The 19,450-nt window shown below is 34.3% G+C and overlaps 2 protein-coding genes and 1 non-coding gene across 3 annotated transcripts; 2 read left to right on the top strand and 1 right to left on the bottom strand.

The window, feature by feature from the left end:
- Nucleotides 1–4,314: 4,314 nt before the first annotated feature.
- LOC100641249 (WD repeat domain-containing protein 83-like) lies at nucleotides 4,315–6,618 on the bottom strand. The gene is made up of 9 exons (XM_003385856.3): nucleotides 6,524–6,618; nucleotides 6,348–6,468; nucleotides 6,186–6,291; nucleotides 6,012–6,060; nucleotides 5,819–5,945; nucleotides 5,636–5,703; nucleotides 5,270–5,378; nucleotides 4,993–5,107; nucleotides 4,315–4,713 (listed from the first exon to the last, which is right to left on the bottom strand). The coding sequence occupies exons 1-9, from the start codon at nucleotides 6,597–6,599 to the stop codon at nucleotides 4,546–4,548; spliced, it is 939 nt and encodes a 312-aa protein (XP_003385904.1). The 5' UTR covers nucleotides 6,600–6,618; the 3' UTR covers nucleotides 4,315–4,545.
- Nucleotides 6,619–6,667: 49 nt separating this feature from the next.
- LOC100641122 (UV excision repair protein RAD23 homolog A-like) lies at nucleotides 6,668–12,792 on the top strand. The gene is made up of 10 exons (XM_003385855.3): nucleotides 6,668–6,834; nucleotides 7,073–7,151; nucleotides 7,484–7,602; nucleotides 7,656–7,753; nucleotides 8,963–9,066; nucleotides 9,360–9,487; nucleotides 10,854–11,064; nucleotides 11,546–11,670; nucleotides 11,929–12,063; nucleotides 12,430–12,792. Exons 1-10 carry the CDS (start codon nucleotides 6,769–6,771, stop codon nucleotides 12,592–12,594), a joined length of 1,230 nt encoding a protein of 409 aa, XP_003385903.1. The 5' UTR covers nucleotides 6,668–6,768; the 3' UTR covers nucleotides 12,595–12,792.
- Trnat-ugu (transfer RNA threonine (anticodon UGU)) lies at nucleotides 7,351–7,423 on the top strand. The gene has a single exon. It is a non-coding gene; the product is annotated as a tRNA-Thr (tRNA).
- Nucleotides 12,793–19,450: the final 6,658 nt, after the last annotated feature.

The raw sequence follows: 19,450 nt of genomic DNA, 5'->3' as shown, positions 1-19,450 counted from the left end.
TGCAACGGGGTGAAGTCAGAGAGAGAGAGGAGGCTAATGTGTTAAGCAATTCTCCATTTTCCTTATCTAATAGTCTGACATGATTATCAAGTGATATATATTAGCATACCCAATTAGTATACAAAATAGAGGCAGTCAATCAAAACAAACTTATATGTATAAATATTCCAGAAAGGAGTGGTAACAATCAATAAAATGATTCAATAACCATACACAGAAGGGACTCAAAAATTTGTGCTCAATCAAAGCATAGATTAGCCATGTATTTCTATAATAATTATTTTATTATAAAAAAGAAGTTTAAAATTATTAAAATTGGATCAAGCATTAGTTAATTAAAGTTTGTTCAAGGAGTGGTTCCCTGGCCTCAGTATAATCCCCTGAATCACTGCACCCATAATATGGACGTCTTCTTTGATTATACTGTCTCTTCTTTTTAAAACCAGGAAAACATTCCTTGGCATTTTGATATAAGAGCAGCACCCAATTAACTTTATTTGTCACTAGTAAGATGTGATAAGCAATTATCAGCATGAATACTGCAATAATAGGATAATTTGCAATAGCAAAGAACATCACAAGTTGCTTTGGAGAACCATTACTCAAGTAAATATATTGTGAAACCAGAAACACAAAGTTAAGAGCAAGAAGTATCATTAGATTCAGCCAATTGAGTGTTTTGTATCTGAAAGGTGTTGATTTCGTATGAAGATAAATCAAAATGTGATAAATAAGAATGAGAGAAAGAAAAAGTACTCTACGTTGTTGATCAGAACTGAAAGTTTCAGACACATATGTAAGTAGAACAAAGAGTTGATGCAATACAAACCAATACCACTTGTTTCTTCTATAAGGAGCATAAATCGCTTCATAAAATGGACGAATACATTCCCTAAATCTGTCAAATTTTAACAGAAATTTCCCAAGCAATATTATGATAAAATAAGGTACCAAAATTAACCCAGCTACAATTGATGTCATTACCATTAACCATACATGACTCTTACTATCGTACATTATAGCTCCATTGTTATACCATATTGTGTTGGGCACATCAACACCTTCTGTGTAAATTTTTGCTGAACTGAAGACATCAAGAACCGACTGAAGAAGTTTTGTGAACGAAAGATGAACAATAGTGACAAGTACTTGAATTGATGAACGAGAGAAATGATTTGAAATTGTAACTGAGTAACGGCTCAGTATAATAAGGAGGCCAACAATAAGGATGAGGTAAACAGGAAATAGTAAGCTTAATCCAGCTTTCAATATCTCAGTCATTCCATTAAAAAAACAAAGTGGAAAACCAAGGTTTAAGTTTAGCCATGATATGAATACACTTGCAGGTCTAATAAGACACACTATGTCTTTGGTACATTCAATGCATGGTATATTTAAGTAATGGACAATGCCAATATTAGCAATTTGTGCATAGAATATAATACCATTGAGTGTACCAGTTGTCAGAGTTAGTTTGAGTGCATACAGAAGCAAAACAAGAAGAGGACCAGCTATTATATAAACAAAAATTGTGAATGGCCAAAAACTACTTGAGCAGTCCTTGCACTCAGTAGAACCAAACACTACACTGTAATTAGGAATACATTCACCGCATGCATCTCCAGTTCTAGAGCCATAACACAGTGGTAGAGATATTGTTGAGTTGGTTGAGCCAAGATATGAACCTGATGAGTTAAGATGTAGCACATTAAGTTGAGACCCAATGTTACAGTATGAAGGATGACAGTAAGCAATAGAGAATTTGTTGCTTTTGGTTGAATTGCCCATCCATACACCCAAATGACGAGGCTTAATAATGATGTTATTTTCAATGTTACATGTTATGTGTTGATTAAATTTTTTGATAAGATCTGAGCAAGCACAACTTCCCCTTGAACTCAATCGAAAACCAAGAGGACATCTTTTCAGCTTGACACTTACTTCATAAATTTCATTGTGTTTTGAAATGCAAAATAGATCTAGAAGCATTGTGAACTGAAGAGTTGTCTCCTTATTCAGTGTTGTAACGTCCGTTGTATGTATTGTTAAATTTATTGTTGTACATTTTTTTGTTCCTTTAACTAGTTTGACAATAAATGATCCTTGAGAGTCCAAAATCCACCTGTTCAGTTTTTTCCCTTTCTCAACAGGTATTACTGTTATAACTGCATAAGTCAAGCTACCATTTTGATCAACCACATTTATTGGTATGAGCATTGACCCCCCTGGGTAAATTTCAAGCACGGTCTTATTCATACAAAGTTGCATGGATTTAGGTTCAGAAGCTACATCACCTGGAAGAATATTCCTGAACATTGCATTGTACATTTTGACAATCATAGTATGCTTGGGAAATGAAAATTTCTTAAAGTAACATTCATAAAGGTTTTGTGAATATATAGAGTTCCCAGCTATTGCAGCTGTATTATTATTGAAAGTTAAACTGATATTTTCGTAGTCATGAAGGAAATACAACTGAAATGTGCACATTCGTACCTTATTTTCATTCACTGAATAGATGGCTCCTCCAAGAGACTGAACTGTGTTATGACTAAAATTAGCTCTTAGTCCTTTCTTGAAGTAAATTAAACTCCCTTGTTCGAGTGAAAATGCTGCACCATGATTAGCAATATTTTCAATAAAAAACAGGTTTCCTTCAAGTACTGCATATGATCTAAATAATTCAAATACAGCACCATAGTTGTGTGAAAAGTTTCCAGGTGCACTTACAGTTCCTGTAATGGAAACATTAGCAATATTAACAAAATGAAACAAACTAGCATTGAAAATATTATTTCGGTCTCTCACAGTTGGATTGTTGTAAGCAACTACTTTATCAAAAAAAATAGTCAAATAGTTACTAGGTTTACTTCCCTCAGGGGAATTCTTTGCAATAGCATACAAGCATGTTCCAAATTTTGAAGAAGCGTTAAGTTCAAAATGAAGTTTGGAAAATAAAATAACAACTACACTTTTTGGTTCAGAACCATTAACATCTTTATATACTGCCATGTCTATTGCTCTTGAAGTCCATGCAGTACCATCACCAAATCCATTGCTTTTAAATTTTGAATTGGTAATTACTAATGGCTTGTATCTTGTTGTTAAAATTCTTTTGTCAAAAAAGAATATTGCAGATATTGCACCTCCTTTACATGCATCTAGTACAAAATTGTGTTCAAAATAAGAGCCATCAATTATTGTCTTTGAATCAATAGATGAACTAAAACTGAGAATCAACATTGCTCCAGCATAATACTCATTGTTGAAAGTGAAACTGCTATTTAGAATTCTGACAATAGCAGGAGATGTATCGTTTTGAGTGAATAGCATTGTAACTGCTGCAGCATTGACAACAGGCATATTTAACAGTATATGATGCTCTGCTGATGGACAAATATAGTGGACATGACTGTGGGTCCTAGATCTAATAGCATTTTCATGGAAAGTGGAATTAGAAATGTTTACTTCGTATTGAGTTTGAGCATCTATGGTTTCTCTTGCAATACGGTTTAAAAAAAGGAGTAATAGTCCTCTACCAATACCAAATTCGGTTTGTTGTGAGTAACTGACCACAAGATAATCAAACACAGCATAAGGAAGATTAACTGCTACTATAGCAAAACCACTGTAGTTACTTATAGTGACATTGCTAAAAGTAATACTAGCAATATCAGTCAATACTAGTACAGCAGCATGAAGCTCAGTAAAATGAATAGAAGAAGTTGTAGAATTAATGATATCACTATCTAATGTAGTGAGATTAGTACCACAGTTAGTGAAACGGAGTCCTCTCATTGTTAGTGATCCATTGGTGCCATAGAATGCAAATCCTCTTGTCCAGTACTTGTCACTAGATGTACAATTAATGACAGCAACTGAATCATTGGAGTCACTTGTAATAGTGAGAGAATAGTGATTCATATTAACTGGACAGAAAACACCATTAGACGTGATCTGGTGAGTAATGCTGGTGTCAAGGTAAAGAGAAAGATCACCAGTTAATATTTTAGTTTCGTTACACAAAATTCCTTCCAGTTGATGGCTAGTGTTAACAAAGACAGCAGCAGGAACCAAAGGCAAAGCAAAAAAGAAGAGCATAAATAGATACATGCTTGTAGGTAGCATTTCAAAAAGATTGAACCAACTTGAAGAAGTGAGAGCCACTGCTTATATACAGTAACGAAAAACTGAAAGTAAAACTAACTGGCAAGACAATAGTTTTGAAAAACCATTTCACTGTTTACAAATCAGTGGGTTCGAATTTACTATCTAGCACATGCAATTGTGAATAGAGTGTTTTAATATCACCAATTAAGGAAAACAATGTTAGCTGTGAAGAACAAATCTTTATTGTTCAGCATTTAATATTAACTCTGTAATACATGTACAATACACATGTACTTTTCTCTAAAAATCATTAATATTGACAGTTGGTTATGAATGTGCTCCCTGTGACTGAAACCGCTGTACAAAGTAATGAGTATACATGGAAAAAGAAGCAATTCATCACTCCTTATTAATAAAAGACTGATGACATGTAACCTAATCATCTTCATCCTCGTCTTCCTTCATGTCTTCTTGTCTCTTCCAGACCTTCACTGGTCCCTCAGATCCAGCTGACAGTAAACATGCTGCATTAGGATGATAGGAGAGGGAATATACAATACAAGATGATGATTGGCTCTGCTTTAATGTCTGCACTACATTTCCCTATAATAAAAAGATATAGTAAGAGTTTACACTGCTAATAACAAAAGTGTATCAACAAAAAAGGGTGCCTATTTCAAAAATTCAATTATTTCAGGATAAATTGAATTGTAAGAGTCAACCAAAATTTTAAAAAGTGTCTAAAATGTGCCAACAAAACATTAAACCAGCCTTTTTCAAAATTTTTACTGATAAGCCTTAGATTCCCAAATCACAAACTCTATACAGATACTTTTATTTCAAATGGTCAACAAAAGAAAGCATTTATTCACAATTACTCACTTCTACTAAATCCCAAAAGTAAATCTTTCCATCTTCCGATCCACTCACAATATGTGAATCATCGTGAGTGAGAGAACTGTCTATCTTATACTCTGTATTGGAATGACTTTTGAACCTTTGATAGCAAAAATAGGAAGAAAGAGAAAACAAATAATGTGAAATGTATTATTGACAATGTGAAGGAAATGGGAAAACAAAGAGTGAAGTGAGAGAGAGAGGGAGGGAGGGAGAGAGAGAGAGAGTGTGTGTGTGTGTGTGAGAGAGAGAGGAGGCTAACGTGTTCAGTAATTCCCCATTTTCCTTATCTAATAGTCTGATATGATTATCAAGTGATGATACTAGTACACATAATCCATCCCTTGAAAGACTAACACTAGTAACAGGTTCTAAAAAATAATAACAATAATAATAATACCATATAGCAGGTTTTTTTCGAGGATAATAAATTTCGCGAATGACCCATATTCGGAAGTTTGCGGAATTAATTTTTGCAAATTTCCACTAATCTGCCATCTTGTACCGTATTAAATTAATTTTCAAGGAATTTAATTTCGCGAATCATTAAAAAACCGCAAAAATTGCTATCCTCAAAAATTTCCTACTATACGGTAGTTAATTAACTATAAGTAATAAGTTAACGTACGTCCTACTGTGTCTGAAAAAAGTTTGCCAAAACGAATGTCATAGCGACGAGCTTTTCCATCAACTGATCTGTTGAAAAAACAAATACATGTATTATTATTAAAAATATATATTCATGTATTTAGCCTATTTAAAATGTGTCACACTATATATAAATTTTTCGTCATAATCATATAAAGGTTACCCAGTCAAAATTTCATGGTTGGATACAAAGAGTGATGTAATGCTGTCTTTTGCTTCCTCCATCACTTGTACTGGGTCGTATGTACGTGACTTGCAATCCCAAACCCTAACAGTGGAATCATAAGAACCTAATGAACAGATACAATTAATAAAAAATTTCAATGCAATACATGTACATGTAGGTTATACTCTACCTGTTATGATGACGGATGATTCTTCGTTAAATTTTACGCAATTAATAGCCTAAAGTAAAGTATATAGTAATTGGATGAAGCTAGTACATGCACATGTACAATAATGACTAGAACTGATCGTACATGGTATCAAATACATATATGTACATGTATTTTATTGCAATTGGGACTTACTCCATAGTGTCCTCGGTATTTCCTGATTGGTTGGCCGGTACTGACGTCTAGCAAGTACACGACTTTGTCCCTCCCTCCACAAACAATTCGACCGTTGTCATGGGCACTAATTAGAAATAAAAAATTATTATCAATCAACATGTGTGTAATTAAATTTCATACGCTGTTGCGTCTAATACTTCTTGCCCCGGCCCCTTGTAGGTTTTGATTCCCAGACCCCGGTGGGGGTTCCAGAGCCTAACTGTTTTATCAGCACTGCATGTTAAGCAATATTCTCCACTTTCTAAAGAAAATAAGGAAATAAAGAAACACATTTTTAGATTCTTAACATCATTTACTAGTAAATCTAATGGCTCTAATGGCGTCTTGGTGCCCGTGAAACTCGTGAGCTAGCTGGTTTGGGAGAGCCGCCATTTTGCTTGCTTTGGCGGGGGAGGGCGGACACCTCGTCTACGCATGCGCAAAAGTTGAAACCTAGCCCCGCCCATTTACCATCTCATGCTCAGCATTTTGGAGGAAGAGGCCCCAAAAAGCATTAGAACCGGATTCTCACTGAACTAGGAGTAATAATAAAGAGTAGAAGATGATCATCACGGTCAAGACCTTACAACAGAAGACTTTTAAGATAGAGATAGAGGAATCAGCCTCGGTAATGGAAGATTTTGTGTACATGTATACTTATACATGTAATTATGTTACTTTAAATGTCCTTAAATAAGAAGGTTATTGTAAAGCTACATGTAAGCGTATGAAAAGTTTACAATAAAAGGCAAATACTGGTTTTTAGTTGAAGATAAAACAAGTAATTGCTAAATGTACCGAATCACTTTTATTAATAGTCGACCCATTAGTCCTAATGGAATTGATTCTACCGCTTAATTTTTTAGGTTTTAGATTTGAAAAAGGCGATAGAGGCGAACCAAGGAGAAGCATTCCCAGCTGCAGGCCAGAAATTAATATATTCAGGTAATTGATTTAATATGTAGTATCATTAACATTCTAATAATAACAATAATAATGATTCTATTCCGTTCAAAATGTTGCTAATGTAAAAATGATAATGACACTATTTCAGCAATGCAGTACTTTATTTATATTGGTTGTGTGTACTTTTTTTTGAAATCATGAAATTCAAACATAGTTATTTTTTGCTGAGATGAAGGTTGCCTCCATAGCTCAGCGGTTAGAGCACTGGTCTTGTAAACCAGGGGTCGAGAGTTCAAATCTCTCTGGGGGCTGTGTATTTTCTTTTTTTTTTCTTTCAAAATTGCTCATGTAATTTTTTCTTTTTTTTTCAGGTAAAATTTTAAATGATTCCCAGCCACTATCAGACTACAGTATCCAGGAGTCGAATTTTGTCGTCGTCATGGTGAGCAAGATAAAGCCAGCTCCTGCTCCGACGCCAAAACCACAAGAAGTAATTTAATTTATTTATTTAGTGACCAAACTTATTCTACCTCTTTTTTATAGACTTCCAGCACCTCTAGCAGTAGTACCCCGTCCACAAGTGGCGCTACGCCCCAACCATCGTCCAGTGCAACAGCTCCAACTACCACTAGTGCCCCAAGGTCTGTCTATATTTTATATATTTGAGAAAGATTTGTGTAGCACCTTTAGCAGCTGTTATTTTTAAAATTATTTGCAGTTATTTCCCAAGAGATTATACCTATTAATTATACTATTAAACATAATTACATGATATGCCACAGATAATCTTATAATATACATGTAATGTACTTTATATTGCATTATAATGTGATGTAAAGTTAAAGTTATGTCCTCTTTGCCCTTAGTAGCAACTTTAACTATATATGTACAAATACATGTACATGTATATGTGTGTGAGAGAGAGAGGAAATAGATTAACCTTATTTTATTTGTTTTAAATGACAAAAGGAAATTTTTGTTATTTTAGTTCCACAATGATTTTTCATTATAACTTTTCCAATGGCCTAGCTTATAAGAATCAGCATTTTAAACATAATAATATTAATAATAATAATAATAATAATAATAATAATAATAATAATAATAATAATAATAATAGTAATAATAATAATAATAATAATAATAATAATAATAATAATAATAATAGTAATAATAATAATAATAATAGTAATAATAATAATAATAATAATAATATTAATAATAATAATAATAATAATAATAATAATAGTAATAATAATAATAATAATAATAATAATAATAATAATAATAATAATAATAATAATAATAATAATAATAATAATAACAATGTTTTGTTTTTGGTTTTTCTTTTCCTGTTTTTTTGTTTTGTCCCTGATTTTCTTTTCTTTATGGGCTTTCCCTTCTCTGTCTCTTTTTTGTCTTCTGCATTGTGTCTGATTTTGTTGTCATAACAATAATAATAATAATAATAATAGCTGTCTTAGATGGCCAGATCTAACTTTTTCTTTTCCTTAGTTAATTTTTCTTTCTTATTTGTTTGTGTTTCCTTTTTGTTACTTTTGGGGTTTTTTGTTGTCTCCTCCCAGTTCTTCCTCTTTCCCCTATATTTTCTAATTCTGGTCGTTGTGTTTGTGTGTTTGTACATGTACATTATTCTTATAATAATAATAATACCACATTGACGGTTCCCTTTAAGGGATTCTTTGTTTTAGTTGTTTCCTTTTGTTGTTGTTGTTATTGTTGGTGTTTTTTTTGTTTTTGTTTTTTGTTTGCTTCTTGTATCTTTCTGTCACCATTTTAATAATAATAATAATAATAATAATAATCACTTTATTAATTTCTTTGTCTAGTGGTACGACTGGTACTGAGTCCACTGACGGTGGAGCTGGTGGGGGACAGACAAGCTCAACGGCTTCCTCATCCTCAGAATTTGACCAAGCCTTGTCGACACTAGGTATGTCACCTGACACCATCGCATGTAACACACACACACAATAAATCCTCATTATGTGCATTATATTGATCCACTGTAGTTTTGGTAAATTTACTTTTAAAAATTAATGTGCAAAAAAATTCAATAGGGTTGACCATTTAATTTTGATTGATTTGCATAAAATATTAAACATCCCAAATAATAACCAAGTCTCCAATACTTTATAACCATACTTGTGATGTACAATTATACACATAGTACATGTACATATTAATACATGATTATTATTATTGTTGTTTTTCTTATTATTTCAGTTACTGGTACTGATTACGAGAGGACCGTTAATGATATGGTTGGAATGGGATTCATGAGAAACGATGTTGTCCGTGCCCTCCAGGCTAGCTACAACAATCCAACAAGAGCTATGGAGTATCTATGTGGGGTGGGTAGTACATGGACATGTGCATGTACATCAGTCACTACTGTAGAACACATGTGGATTATATCCACCAGATCCCCGTTAACTAGATTAATGATATTCATAGAGATACCGTAAAAACAACAGAATTTCTTGGCCGCAAATTTTGGGGGCATAAACTTGGAATCTTTTTTTTCTGGATGTAGCTCCTTTGCTCTGCTGGCAAAACGGTAAAATAACACCTTTTCTCCATTAAAGACTGTACAAAGTATACCCCCAACATGGCGGCTAGAATAATTTTTTCATTTACGGTATCCAAATGAATATCATTAAAAAGTCTATGAATATCATGCATCTCATTCACACAGATCTGGTGGATACTTGTTTTAAGTACATGTAAATAGTCACTGTATTTTATTTATTTTATTTTTTGTTTGTTTTGTCACCAGGGTTTCAGTAATAGCTTCATGAGCTAGCAAGCAGTGCAATATAATGCATATAGTGCATGTACATGTAATACATGGCTTTTTAGCAATTTTAAAAATTCGTAAAAAATCTAATTTTGATCGGGATTAGCTCAAACTTGAGGAATAACATAAAAACATGTATATTTATTAGGAAAATATATAAAAATGGAAAATTCTCTCCTATTCATTTTGGCGAAATTTGGCCGAAGACCCTGTACTATAGTACAGGGACTTTGGCTCAATTTTTGAGCAACTTTAAAAATTCGTAAAAAATCTAATTTTGATTGGAATTAGCTCAAACTTGAGAAGTAACATAAGAACATGTATATGTATCAGGAAAAAATATAAAAATGGAAAATTCTCTCCTAGTCATTTTTGGCGAAATTTGGCCAAAGACCCTGTACTATAGTACAGGGACTTTGGCTTGATTTTGGAGCGACTTCAAAAATTCATAAAATGTCTAATTTTGATTGGAATCAGCTCAAATTTGAGAAGTAACATAAGAACATGTATATCTATCAGGAAAAAAATAAAAACGGAAAATTCTCTCCTATTAATTTTTGGCAAAATTTGGCTGAAGACCCTGTACTATAGTACAGGGACTTTGGCTCGATTTTGGAGCAACTTCAAAAATTCATAAAAAATCCAATTTTGTTCGGAATCAGCTCAAACTTGAGGAGTAACATAAGAACATGTATATGTATCAGGAAAAAATATAAAATGGAGAATTCTCTTCTATTAATTTTTGGCAAAATTTGACCAAAGACCCTGTACATGGACTTTGGTCTGATTTTCAAGCAACTTTAAAAATTTAGGTGAAGAAACAGAAAAGATTTTAATGTAATGTCTCCTTGCCTTAATCCATTAAATTTGAATTAAAATTAAGTTTCCGTTAAAGTTAAATTTCATTTCTCTTTCTCTAGGAACGTCCCATGCCCACACTTGAGGAAGAGGCGGAGCCTCAACCCCGGGGTAGCGGAGCCGGGGGACAACAAGTCCCTCTCACGTCCTCTCCCCCTCAAGCTCCTCCCACTCAGAGACCAGCCGGTCAATCCCAACAGTCAACGCCTCCTTCAGCTGCTCCTCGTCCTCCTCAGGGAGGCCTATCAGCTGGAGGTGGTCAGAGCGCATCAAGTACATGATAATTATAATAATTATTAACTATCATTTTGTGCAAAATTTTTTTGAGGGCTGTAAATTTTGTATGAGAATTTGCCTTAAAGTCTATCTTGTGGATTTAATTTTTGCGAATTTATGCCATCTTCTACCATAATAAATTGATTTTTGCGAAAGTAATCTTAAAATAATTGTGAAATCCACAAAATTTACAGCCCTCGAAAATTTTGCCCTATACAGTATTTAACTTAAATAATAAATATGAAATATTAAGGGGCGAGCCTAATGAAGTGAAGCACTTTACTTTAAAATACATGTAGTTATACCAAGAGTAGACTTGGTTATACCAATTATAGACAAATAGACAAATGCTTACTGGTGTGGGGCTGGCCTCAATCATTGCTACTGTATTGCTGGGGATTTTGGACGGTACAAATTTTGCTAAATTTTGTTGCGCGATCGATTGTATTTTTGATTTTTTTTTCTTTCATTACGCTAGACGTGTTGCAGGGATTAAGTCAATTGCCACAGTTTCAAGCCCTGAGGGCTGCAGTCCAGCAGAACCCAGGACTACTACCTAGTCTCCTTCAAGAAATAGGACAGCACAATCCTGAGCTACTCCAGGTAAGAGAAGTGTACTATACTATAGTACAGGGTGTTTTGTCAAAAATGGCTAGTGGAGAATTTACTATTTTAATAATTTTTTTGAAGCGTATACATGTTCTTATGTTGCATAGAAAGTTTGAGCTTATTACAATCAAAATTGGATTTTTCATGAATTTTTAAACTTGCTAAAAAATTTGGGTGATATTTTTATAATGAAATTATACATACGTGTAACTTTTAAGCATACGTATAATTGACTTTTTATGTGTTGTATAGTTGATAAACCAGAATCAGCAAGAGTTTGTTGATCTGTTGAATCAGCCGCCACAACCAATAGGTTCTGGTCAGGAGCTGCCCCCAGGGACTGTCTCAATACAAGTAACACAAGAAGAAAGAGAAGCCATTGATAGGGTAAGAGGAGAAGGGGGAGGTTTGTAAAGGGGATGCATGTGGTTAAAAAGACAGTGATTTTTACATGTAAAGGCACATGTGTGTGGTGAAAAAGATGGTTATTTTTTTACATGTATATTTTAATGATTTTTGCAATTCGCAGCCATTTGTTGTTGAGCTGTATTAGACATTTTGGCATAGAATCACAAATCCAATATTACATTTGCACACAGACACTGTCCATGTATAATTGTATATTCACTGTTGGGGAGTTTAGGAGACAATTTTGATCTTCTAGAAATCTAGATCTGACACTACACAGTGTTTGGTCATAAATACAGACATACATTTACTTATAGTTGTCTTTCTCCTCTCTCCCTCTTCTAGTTAAAAGCTTTAGGTTTTCCAGAGGGAGAGGTCATACAGGCTTATTTGGCATGTGATAAAAATGAGACGTTAGCTGCTAATCTGTTGCTTAGTTCAGCAGATGATCCTGAACCCGGCCACGATCCAGGAAGTGGGCAAGGCCATGATACTGACTCCGCCCAGTAATTAATTCTCTAGTTATTAATTGTTGTTAATCGGTCATTGCGTCTTTTTTGTCTGTCTCTGTGTGTCTACTTGTATTATGTTAGCACTGATAATACATAAACATAAATAAATAAATTATTATTATTATTATTATTATAGTAATTGCTAAAGTTCCTATTGTTGACCCTTTATTATCTTAACTTCATTTGTACTACTTGAGTTGAGTGAAGTACCACGCAATCTTAATTGTTGCTGCTGCGCACAATACTGGTAATCAAGTTATTTTTGATGTTTTATTAGCAAAATGAACCAAAAAATAACAAAAACAATTAACTTCAAAAAAATTTTATTAAGCATAGCAACAAAGATTTTGTGAAAAAATTAGCATATGTACTACAATAACTTTTAATAATTCTATAGCAAAGCAAAAGGCTGAAAAGCTGTTAGAAATGGACTTAAAGTTATTTTTCATTGCAGTAAATCTTTATGGAGTCTCCACTCAGATCCACTACCCAAACTTTACCATCTGGACCAATAGCAATGTCATAAGGTGCAGATACTCCAGTAAATTTTTCAACCACTTTCCCGGTAGCTATTTCAACTTTCAAAACCTTTCCTGAGCGATCAGCAACATTGAGAAAATCCTCGTCAAGAGGATTGAGATGAATTCCCTCCATAAAGGAAACAGTTGGTAGAGAGATTGTTCGTATCAGGCTACCCTTTCTGTCGTAAACAGAAACTCCCCTTTTGTAATGCTTACCGACATAGAGATTGCCTTGCTTGTCAAACTGAACCTTTCTTGCATAGCATGAGCTTCCAACTCTCAGAGTATGGGATTTGGTGCCATCAACATTGAATACATTGATCTTACAAGTGAACCATTCGTTGATGTACATCAGCCCATTGTAATCTATTGCCACTGAAACTGAATGTGTATTAGGAGAATAGTGTACGGCATACAGCTCTCCACTGAGTGTGAAACTGTATGTCTTTTCATTGTGATCGGTGACAAGTAGTCTGTTTCCTTTTACAAAAAGACCGTGGGGTTGTCCAGAAGGAAGGGAAAAGTTCCTTAGCTCTGCTCCTGTGTGTACATCAAGGACTTTAATTGTAGAATTACCACTATCTGTCAGGAATACTTCATTCCCAACAATTTGGATACTAGTTGGTCTTTTGAATCCAGTGATGGTTTTGGATGGTGTTCTCACTATAACATGATCTGTTTTGGTTGCAGCGCTTGCTGCTTGTATGAAGCAGACAAGGAGAAATATACTTAGCAATTGAAGGAACTTCATTTCTGTAGACTCAAAATGGTTACTTTGTAGAGATGGGAAACAGATTGCTTCTTTTATAGTTTTTAACTTAAATCGCTAAACTGTATAGGCTAAACTTAAAGGAAGCCTCAAGTTGATTTATACTCTACACTGATAAGTGATAGCTATTCAAACCTATCAACATCTATTGAAATAGTAGCAAAAGGTTGCACTTTATGTAAATTACAGGTGCTAAGGGAAGCAATTTAGTAATTTTGATATGATCTATGCAATTGTACTACTTGAGTGAAGTACCTCGCAATCTGAAATCTTGCAGCTGCGCACAATACTGGTAATAAAGTTATTCATTTTATTAGCTAATAGACAAAAAGTAGTAAGAACAAGGAATTCTATTTAGCAAGAAAACAAAAAAAATTAGCAGGAAAATTAGCAAAAACACTACAAAAATAGCAAAGGAAGAGTTATTGGGAGTTATATCAGTAAATTTTGATGGAGTTTCCGTAAATATCCACCACCCAAACTTTACCATTTGGACCAACAGCAATATCATTAGCTCCTGATAGTCCAGTAAATTTTTCAACCACTTTCCCAGTAGCTATTTTAACTTTCAAGACCTTTCCAGAGCGATGATCATCAGAGCGATCAGCAACGTAGAGAAAATCCTCATCAAGAGGATTGAGATGAATTCCGTCCATAAAAGAAACAGTTGGTAGAGAGATTTTTCTTATAAGGCTACCACTTCTATCAAAGACAAAAACTGCCTTGCTGTGGTGTTCACCAACGTAGAGATTCCCTTGTTTATCGAACTGGATCTTTCTTGGGTAGCATGAGTTTCCAACACTAAAAGTGTGGAATTTGGTGCCATCGATATTGTATACGTTGATCTTACAAGTGGTCCATTCATTGATGTACATCAACCCATTGTAATCTAATGCCACTGAAACTGTCTTAGGAGAATAGTGTACACCATATAGCTCTCCACTGAGTGTGAAACTGTATGTCTCTTGACGAGTATTGGTGACAAGTACTCTGTTTCCTCTCACAAAGAGACCGTGTGGATGTCCAGAAGGAATGGAGAAGCTCCTTAGCCTTGCTCCCGTGTGTACATCCAGGACTTGAACTTTACCTTTATTCTCTGTCAGGAATACTTCATTCCCAACGATTTGAATATAAATTGGTGTTTTGAATCCAGAGATGGTTCGAGATGGTGTTCTCACTTTAGTCTCATTGTAAGGGTCTTCCATTGTGTCCACACTAGCAGGAGACACACTTGCTGCTTGTATGAAGCAGACAAGGAGAGATAAACTTAGCAATTGAAAGAAATTCATTTCAATGGACTTTGAACAATGAATTTTGCACAGATGAATGACTGACTGAATGATTATGCTTAGGCTTGGTTGCTTCTTTTATAGTCTTCAACTTAATTTGTCTGCATAGCTGCAGGCTATAAGGAAGTCGGAAGATGAAAATTGCAAAGTACATGTGAAATTATTGATGTCACTAAGTCCTGTAGGAGTGACCATTCATGTGTTCATACAGCGCTACATAAAAGCCTTGAAGGAAGAAATTTATTAATTTTGTTATGATCTTATGTAATATAATGAAAAAGACAAATAATCCTTCCATGCAGGATGTGACATCATCTACTATGTTCCACACATAGATCACTGTGATCATAGATGCCACACGTCGTTAATTGGGTTAGTTTCCAAGTAAAATGACAAAATGCATGAGAAGCATTCATAACCTTGGAACCTGAATGAGATAATAATGAGTTCAAAGACTAATTGATTATTACTACAGGTAGTTGGATTTTGAAAATTAACAATAGAATCAGCTCAAAGGGTAATGCCTTTTATACCAGCTATATAATGTAATTTTATATTCTCTCTCTCTTTTAAAACCAAGCACTCAGACCATTAGTAATGACATCCTTTGTTGATCCTCTCTCACACACTTTATTATTTATATGGTACATATCAGCATGCAGTGTAAAAGTGTCCTATGCTAACTGTATTAGCTGTTCATCTATTGTCCAGGACAAATTTTACCAGAACAGATTATTCTGTGACAGACTGGCAGTTCATTAACTAAAACAACACTCTGGACTGGGAGAAGATTCATCCCACTCTCTTTGAAAAATCAATGATGGTTTCATTTCTATTTGCTGCTACAATATTGTGTCAATTTCTTGCTTTATACTGCTGGTATATGAATAAGAAGATAAATTGTATTAATCTTATATTATACAGGTACCTTTACTATTGTTCCTGTCACACAGTATGATAATGTCACATTTGAATGTGCTATACTAATATGTCTAATTTGATATTCATGCAAGGTATCATGATCATCATCCATTAATCTATATATCTTTATTGAGTATATAATGCATGTATATTTACAGGGCCATGACTTGTGTCTTGGAGTGTCACTTGCTAATAATACAGCAACAAGTTGTGCTGTCGATAATTCTAGCAATTGCTATTTTTGTCAACAGTAGTGTCACTTATTAATAGTTTATAGTTTATAGCTGATCCAGCTTGTATTCATGATTGTTCAGGGAAATGCAATTAACTGAATTGGATCATGCAGTGTAAAAACTATCACGACATTTGAAGCTGTTTGTAGTTGTGTGGCTATGAACTTTTGGCCACTCTGATATTACAATGCTGATAATTGAGTCATTTTGATGTAATAATTAGCAAATAGACAAGAGTAATGAAAAACAAGTAACTTTAAAAAATTTTATTTAGCAAAGAAACAAAAAAATTATGCAGGAAATTAGCAAAAACACTACAAAAAAATCAAAAAAATTCTACAAAAAAGGAAGATTTAGTGAAAGTTATATTTTTTGTTTCAGTAAATCTTAAAGAAAAAATTAGTCAAAAAATTACCAAATGCATTACAATAGCAGCAAAAAGTTTTATAGCAAAGACAAAGGTGGAAAAGTTATTAGAAATGAACTTAGAATTGTTTTTCAATGTATTTATAGTAAATCTTTATGGAGTTTCCATAAATATCCACCACCCAAACTTCACCATTCGGACCAATAGCAATATCATTAGCTCCTGATAGTTCAGTAAATTTTTCAACCACTTTCCCAGTAGCTATTTCAACTTTTAAGACCTTTCCAGAGTGATGATCATCAGAGCGATCAGCAACGTAGAGAAAATCCTCATCAAGAGGATTGAGATGAATTCCGTCCATAAAAGAAACAGTTGGTAGAGAGATATTTCTTATGAGGCTACCACTTCTATCAAAGACAAAAACTGCCTTGCTGTGGTGTTCGCCAACGTAGAGATTGCCTTGTTTATCAAACTGGATCTTTCTTGGGTAGCATGAGTTTCCGACACTAAAAGTGTGGAATTTGGTGCCATCGATATTGTATACGTTGATCTTACAAGTGTTCCATTCGTTGACGTACATCAACCCATTGTAATCTATTGCCACTGAAATTGTCTTACTAGGAGAATAGTGTACGCCATACAGCTCTCCACTGAGTGTGAAACTGTATGTCTCTTGACGAGTATTGGTGACAAGTACTCTGTTTCCTCTTACGAAGAGACCGTGTGGACGTCCAGAAGGAATGGAGAAGCTCCTTAGCCTTTCTCCCGTGTGTACATCTAGGACTTGAACTTTACCTTTATTCTCTGTCAGGAATACTTCATTCCCAACAATTTGAATATAAATTGGTGTTTTGAATCCAGGGATGGTTCGGGATGGTGTTCTCACGGTAATGTTATCTGTTTCAACTTCATCAGTCCTTCTGCAAGGATTTATTAAATTTGGACAACCATGAGGCACACTTGCTGCTTGTATGAAGCAGACAAGGAGAGATAAACTTAGCAATTGAAGGAACTTCATTTTCTGTAGACTCTGAATGATAAGTTTGCAGGGATGAGTGACTGAATGATTATGCTTATGCTTGGTTGCTTCTTTTATAGTCTTCAACTTAATTTGTCTGCATAGCTGCAGGCTATAAGGAAGTTGGAAGATGAAAATTGCAAAGTACATGAGAAATCATTGACATCACTAAGTCCTGTAAGAGTGACCATTCATATGTTGATACTAGTCTACATATAAAAGCCCTGAAGGAAGAAATTTATTAATTTTGTTATGATCTTATGTAATATAATGAAAAAGACAGATAATCCCTCCATGCAGGATGTGACATCATCTACTATGTTCCACACATAGATCACTGTGATCATAGATGCCACACGTCATTAATTGGGTTAGTTTCCAAGTAAAATGACAAAATGCATGAGAAGCATTCATAACCTTGGAACCTGAATGAGATAATAATGAGTTCAAAGACTAATTGATTATTACTGCAGGTAGTTGGATTTTGAAAATTAACATACCTCAATAATAGAATCAGCTCAAGCGCTAAATTGAATTAAGTACCAGATCAAATGTAATTTTTATCTTCTTTCTCTCTCTCTTTTAAAACTAAGCACTCAACCATTATAAATGGCATCCTTTGTCTTTCATTCTTTATCTCTTCTCACACACACTTAATAGCACATATCAGCATGCAGTGTTAAAAGTGTCGTACCCCCAAACTTGTATTATATAACTTTAGCCTGCATAGCCTATGCTAACTGTATTAATTGTGCACTTGTCAACTTGGCCAGAACAGATAATTCTGTGACAGTGCATTAACTAAAACAACACTCTAGACTGGGAGCCATTCTTTTTTGGGAAATCAATGATGGTTTCATTTCTATTTGCTACAATATCATGTCAATTTGGTGCCCCTGGTGCTGGTAATTACATGGACATATTGTATTTCATAGGACCTCGCCCTCGGTCCTTATAAAAGCCATTCTAGCACTCGCCAGCAAGTTATAATTATTACTTTGGAAATAACTATATTAGCAAATAGACCAAAAAAAGTAAAACAAGTAACTTTAAAGAATTCATAGCAACAAAAATTGGTAAAAATTAGCAAAAAAACTACAATAACATCAAAAACTTTATAGCCAAGCAAGAGAAATGAACTTGATGGAGTTATTTGTCATTGCAGTAAATCTTTATGGATTTTCCATAAATATCCACTACCCAAACTTTACCATCTGGACCAATAGCAATATCATTAGCCGAGGATAGTCCAGTAAATTTTTCAACCACTTTCCCGGTAGCTATTTCAACTTTCAAAGCCTTTCCAGAGCGATCGGCAACATAAAGAAAGTCCTCATCAAGAGGATTGAGATGAATTCCATCCATAAAAGAAACAGTTGGTAGAGAGATTGTTCTTATGAGGCTACCACTTCTATCATAAACAAAAACTGCCTTGCTGTGGTGTTTGCCAACGTAGAGATTCCCTTGTTTATCGAACTGGATCTTTCTTGGGTAGCATGAGCTTCCGAGACTCAGAGTGTGGGATTTGGTGCCATCGATATTGTATACGTTGATCTTACAAGTGGTCCATTCATTGATGTACATCAACCCATTGTAATCTACTGCCACTGCAACTGTCATAGGAGAATAGTGTACACCATACAGTTCTCCACTGAGTGTGAAACTGTATGTCTCTTGACGAACATTAGTGATAAGTACTCTGTTTCCTCTCACAAAAAGACCGTGTGGACTTCCAG

Source organism: Amphimedon queenslandica, unplaced genomic scaffold, assembly GCF_000090795.2.
Source record: "Amphimedon queenslandica unplaced genomic scaffold, v1.1 AMPQUscaffold_13446, whole genome shotgun sequence".
Taxonomy (NCBI): Eukaryota; Metazoa; Porifera; class Demospongiae; order Haplosclerida; family Niphatidae; genus Amphimedon; species Amphimedon queenslandica.
This window is presented reverse-complemented; position numbering and strand designations above follow the sequence as displayed.

What these genes read in the sequence shown, in the direction of transcription:
- LOC100641122 (XM_003385855.3), top strand. Translation starts at nt 6,769, where the DNA reads ATGATCATCACGGTCAAGACCTTACAACAGAAGACTTTTAAGATAGAG. An exon ending in CGACGCCAAAACCACAAGAA is followed by an intron (nt 7,603 to 7,655) that starts GTAATTTAATTT and finishes TCTTTTTTATAG; the next exon opens with ACTTCCAGCACCTCTAGCAG. An exon ending in AAAGAGAAGCCATTGATAGG is followed by an intron (nt 12,064 to 12,429) that starts GTAAGAGGAGAA and finishes TCCCTCTTCTAG; the next exon opens with TTAAAAGCTTTAGGTTTTCC.
- LOC100641249 (XM_003385856.3), bottom strand. Translation starts at nt 6,599, where the DNA reads ATGGCGGCTCTCCCAAACCAGCTAGCTCACGAGTTTCACGGGCACCAA. An exon ending in AATACCGAGGACACTATGGA is followed by an intron (nt 6,061 to 6,185) that starts GTAAGTCCCAAT and finishes ACTTTACTTTAG; the next exon opens with GCTATTAATTGCGTAAAATT. An exon ending in ATCATCCGTCATCATAACAG is followed by an intron (nt 5,946 to 6,011) that starts GTAGAGTATAAC and finishes TCTGTTCATTAG; the next exon opens with GTTCTTATGATTCCACTGTT.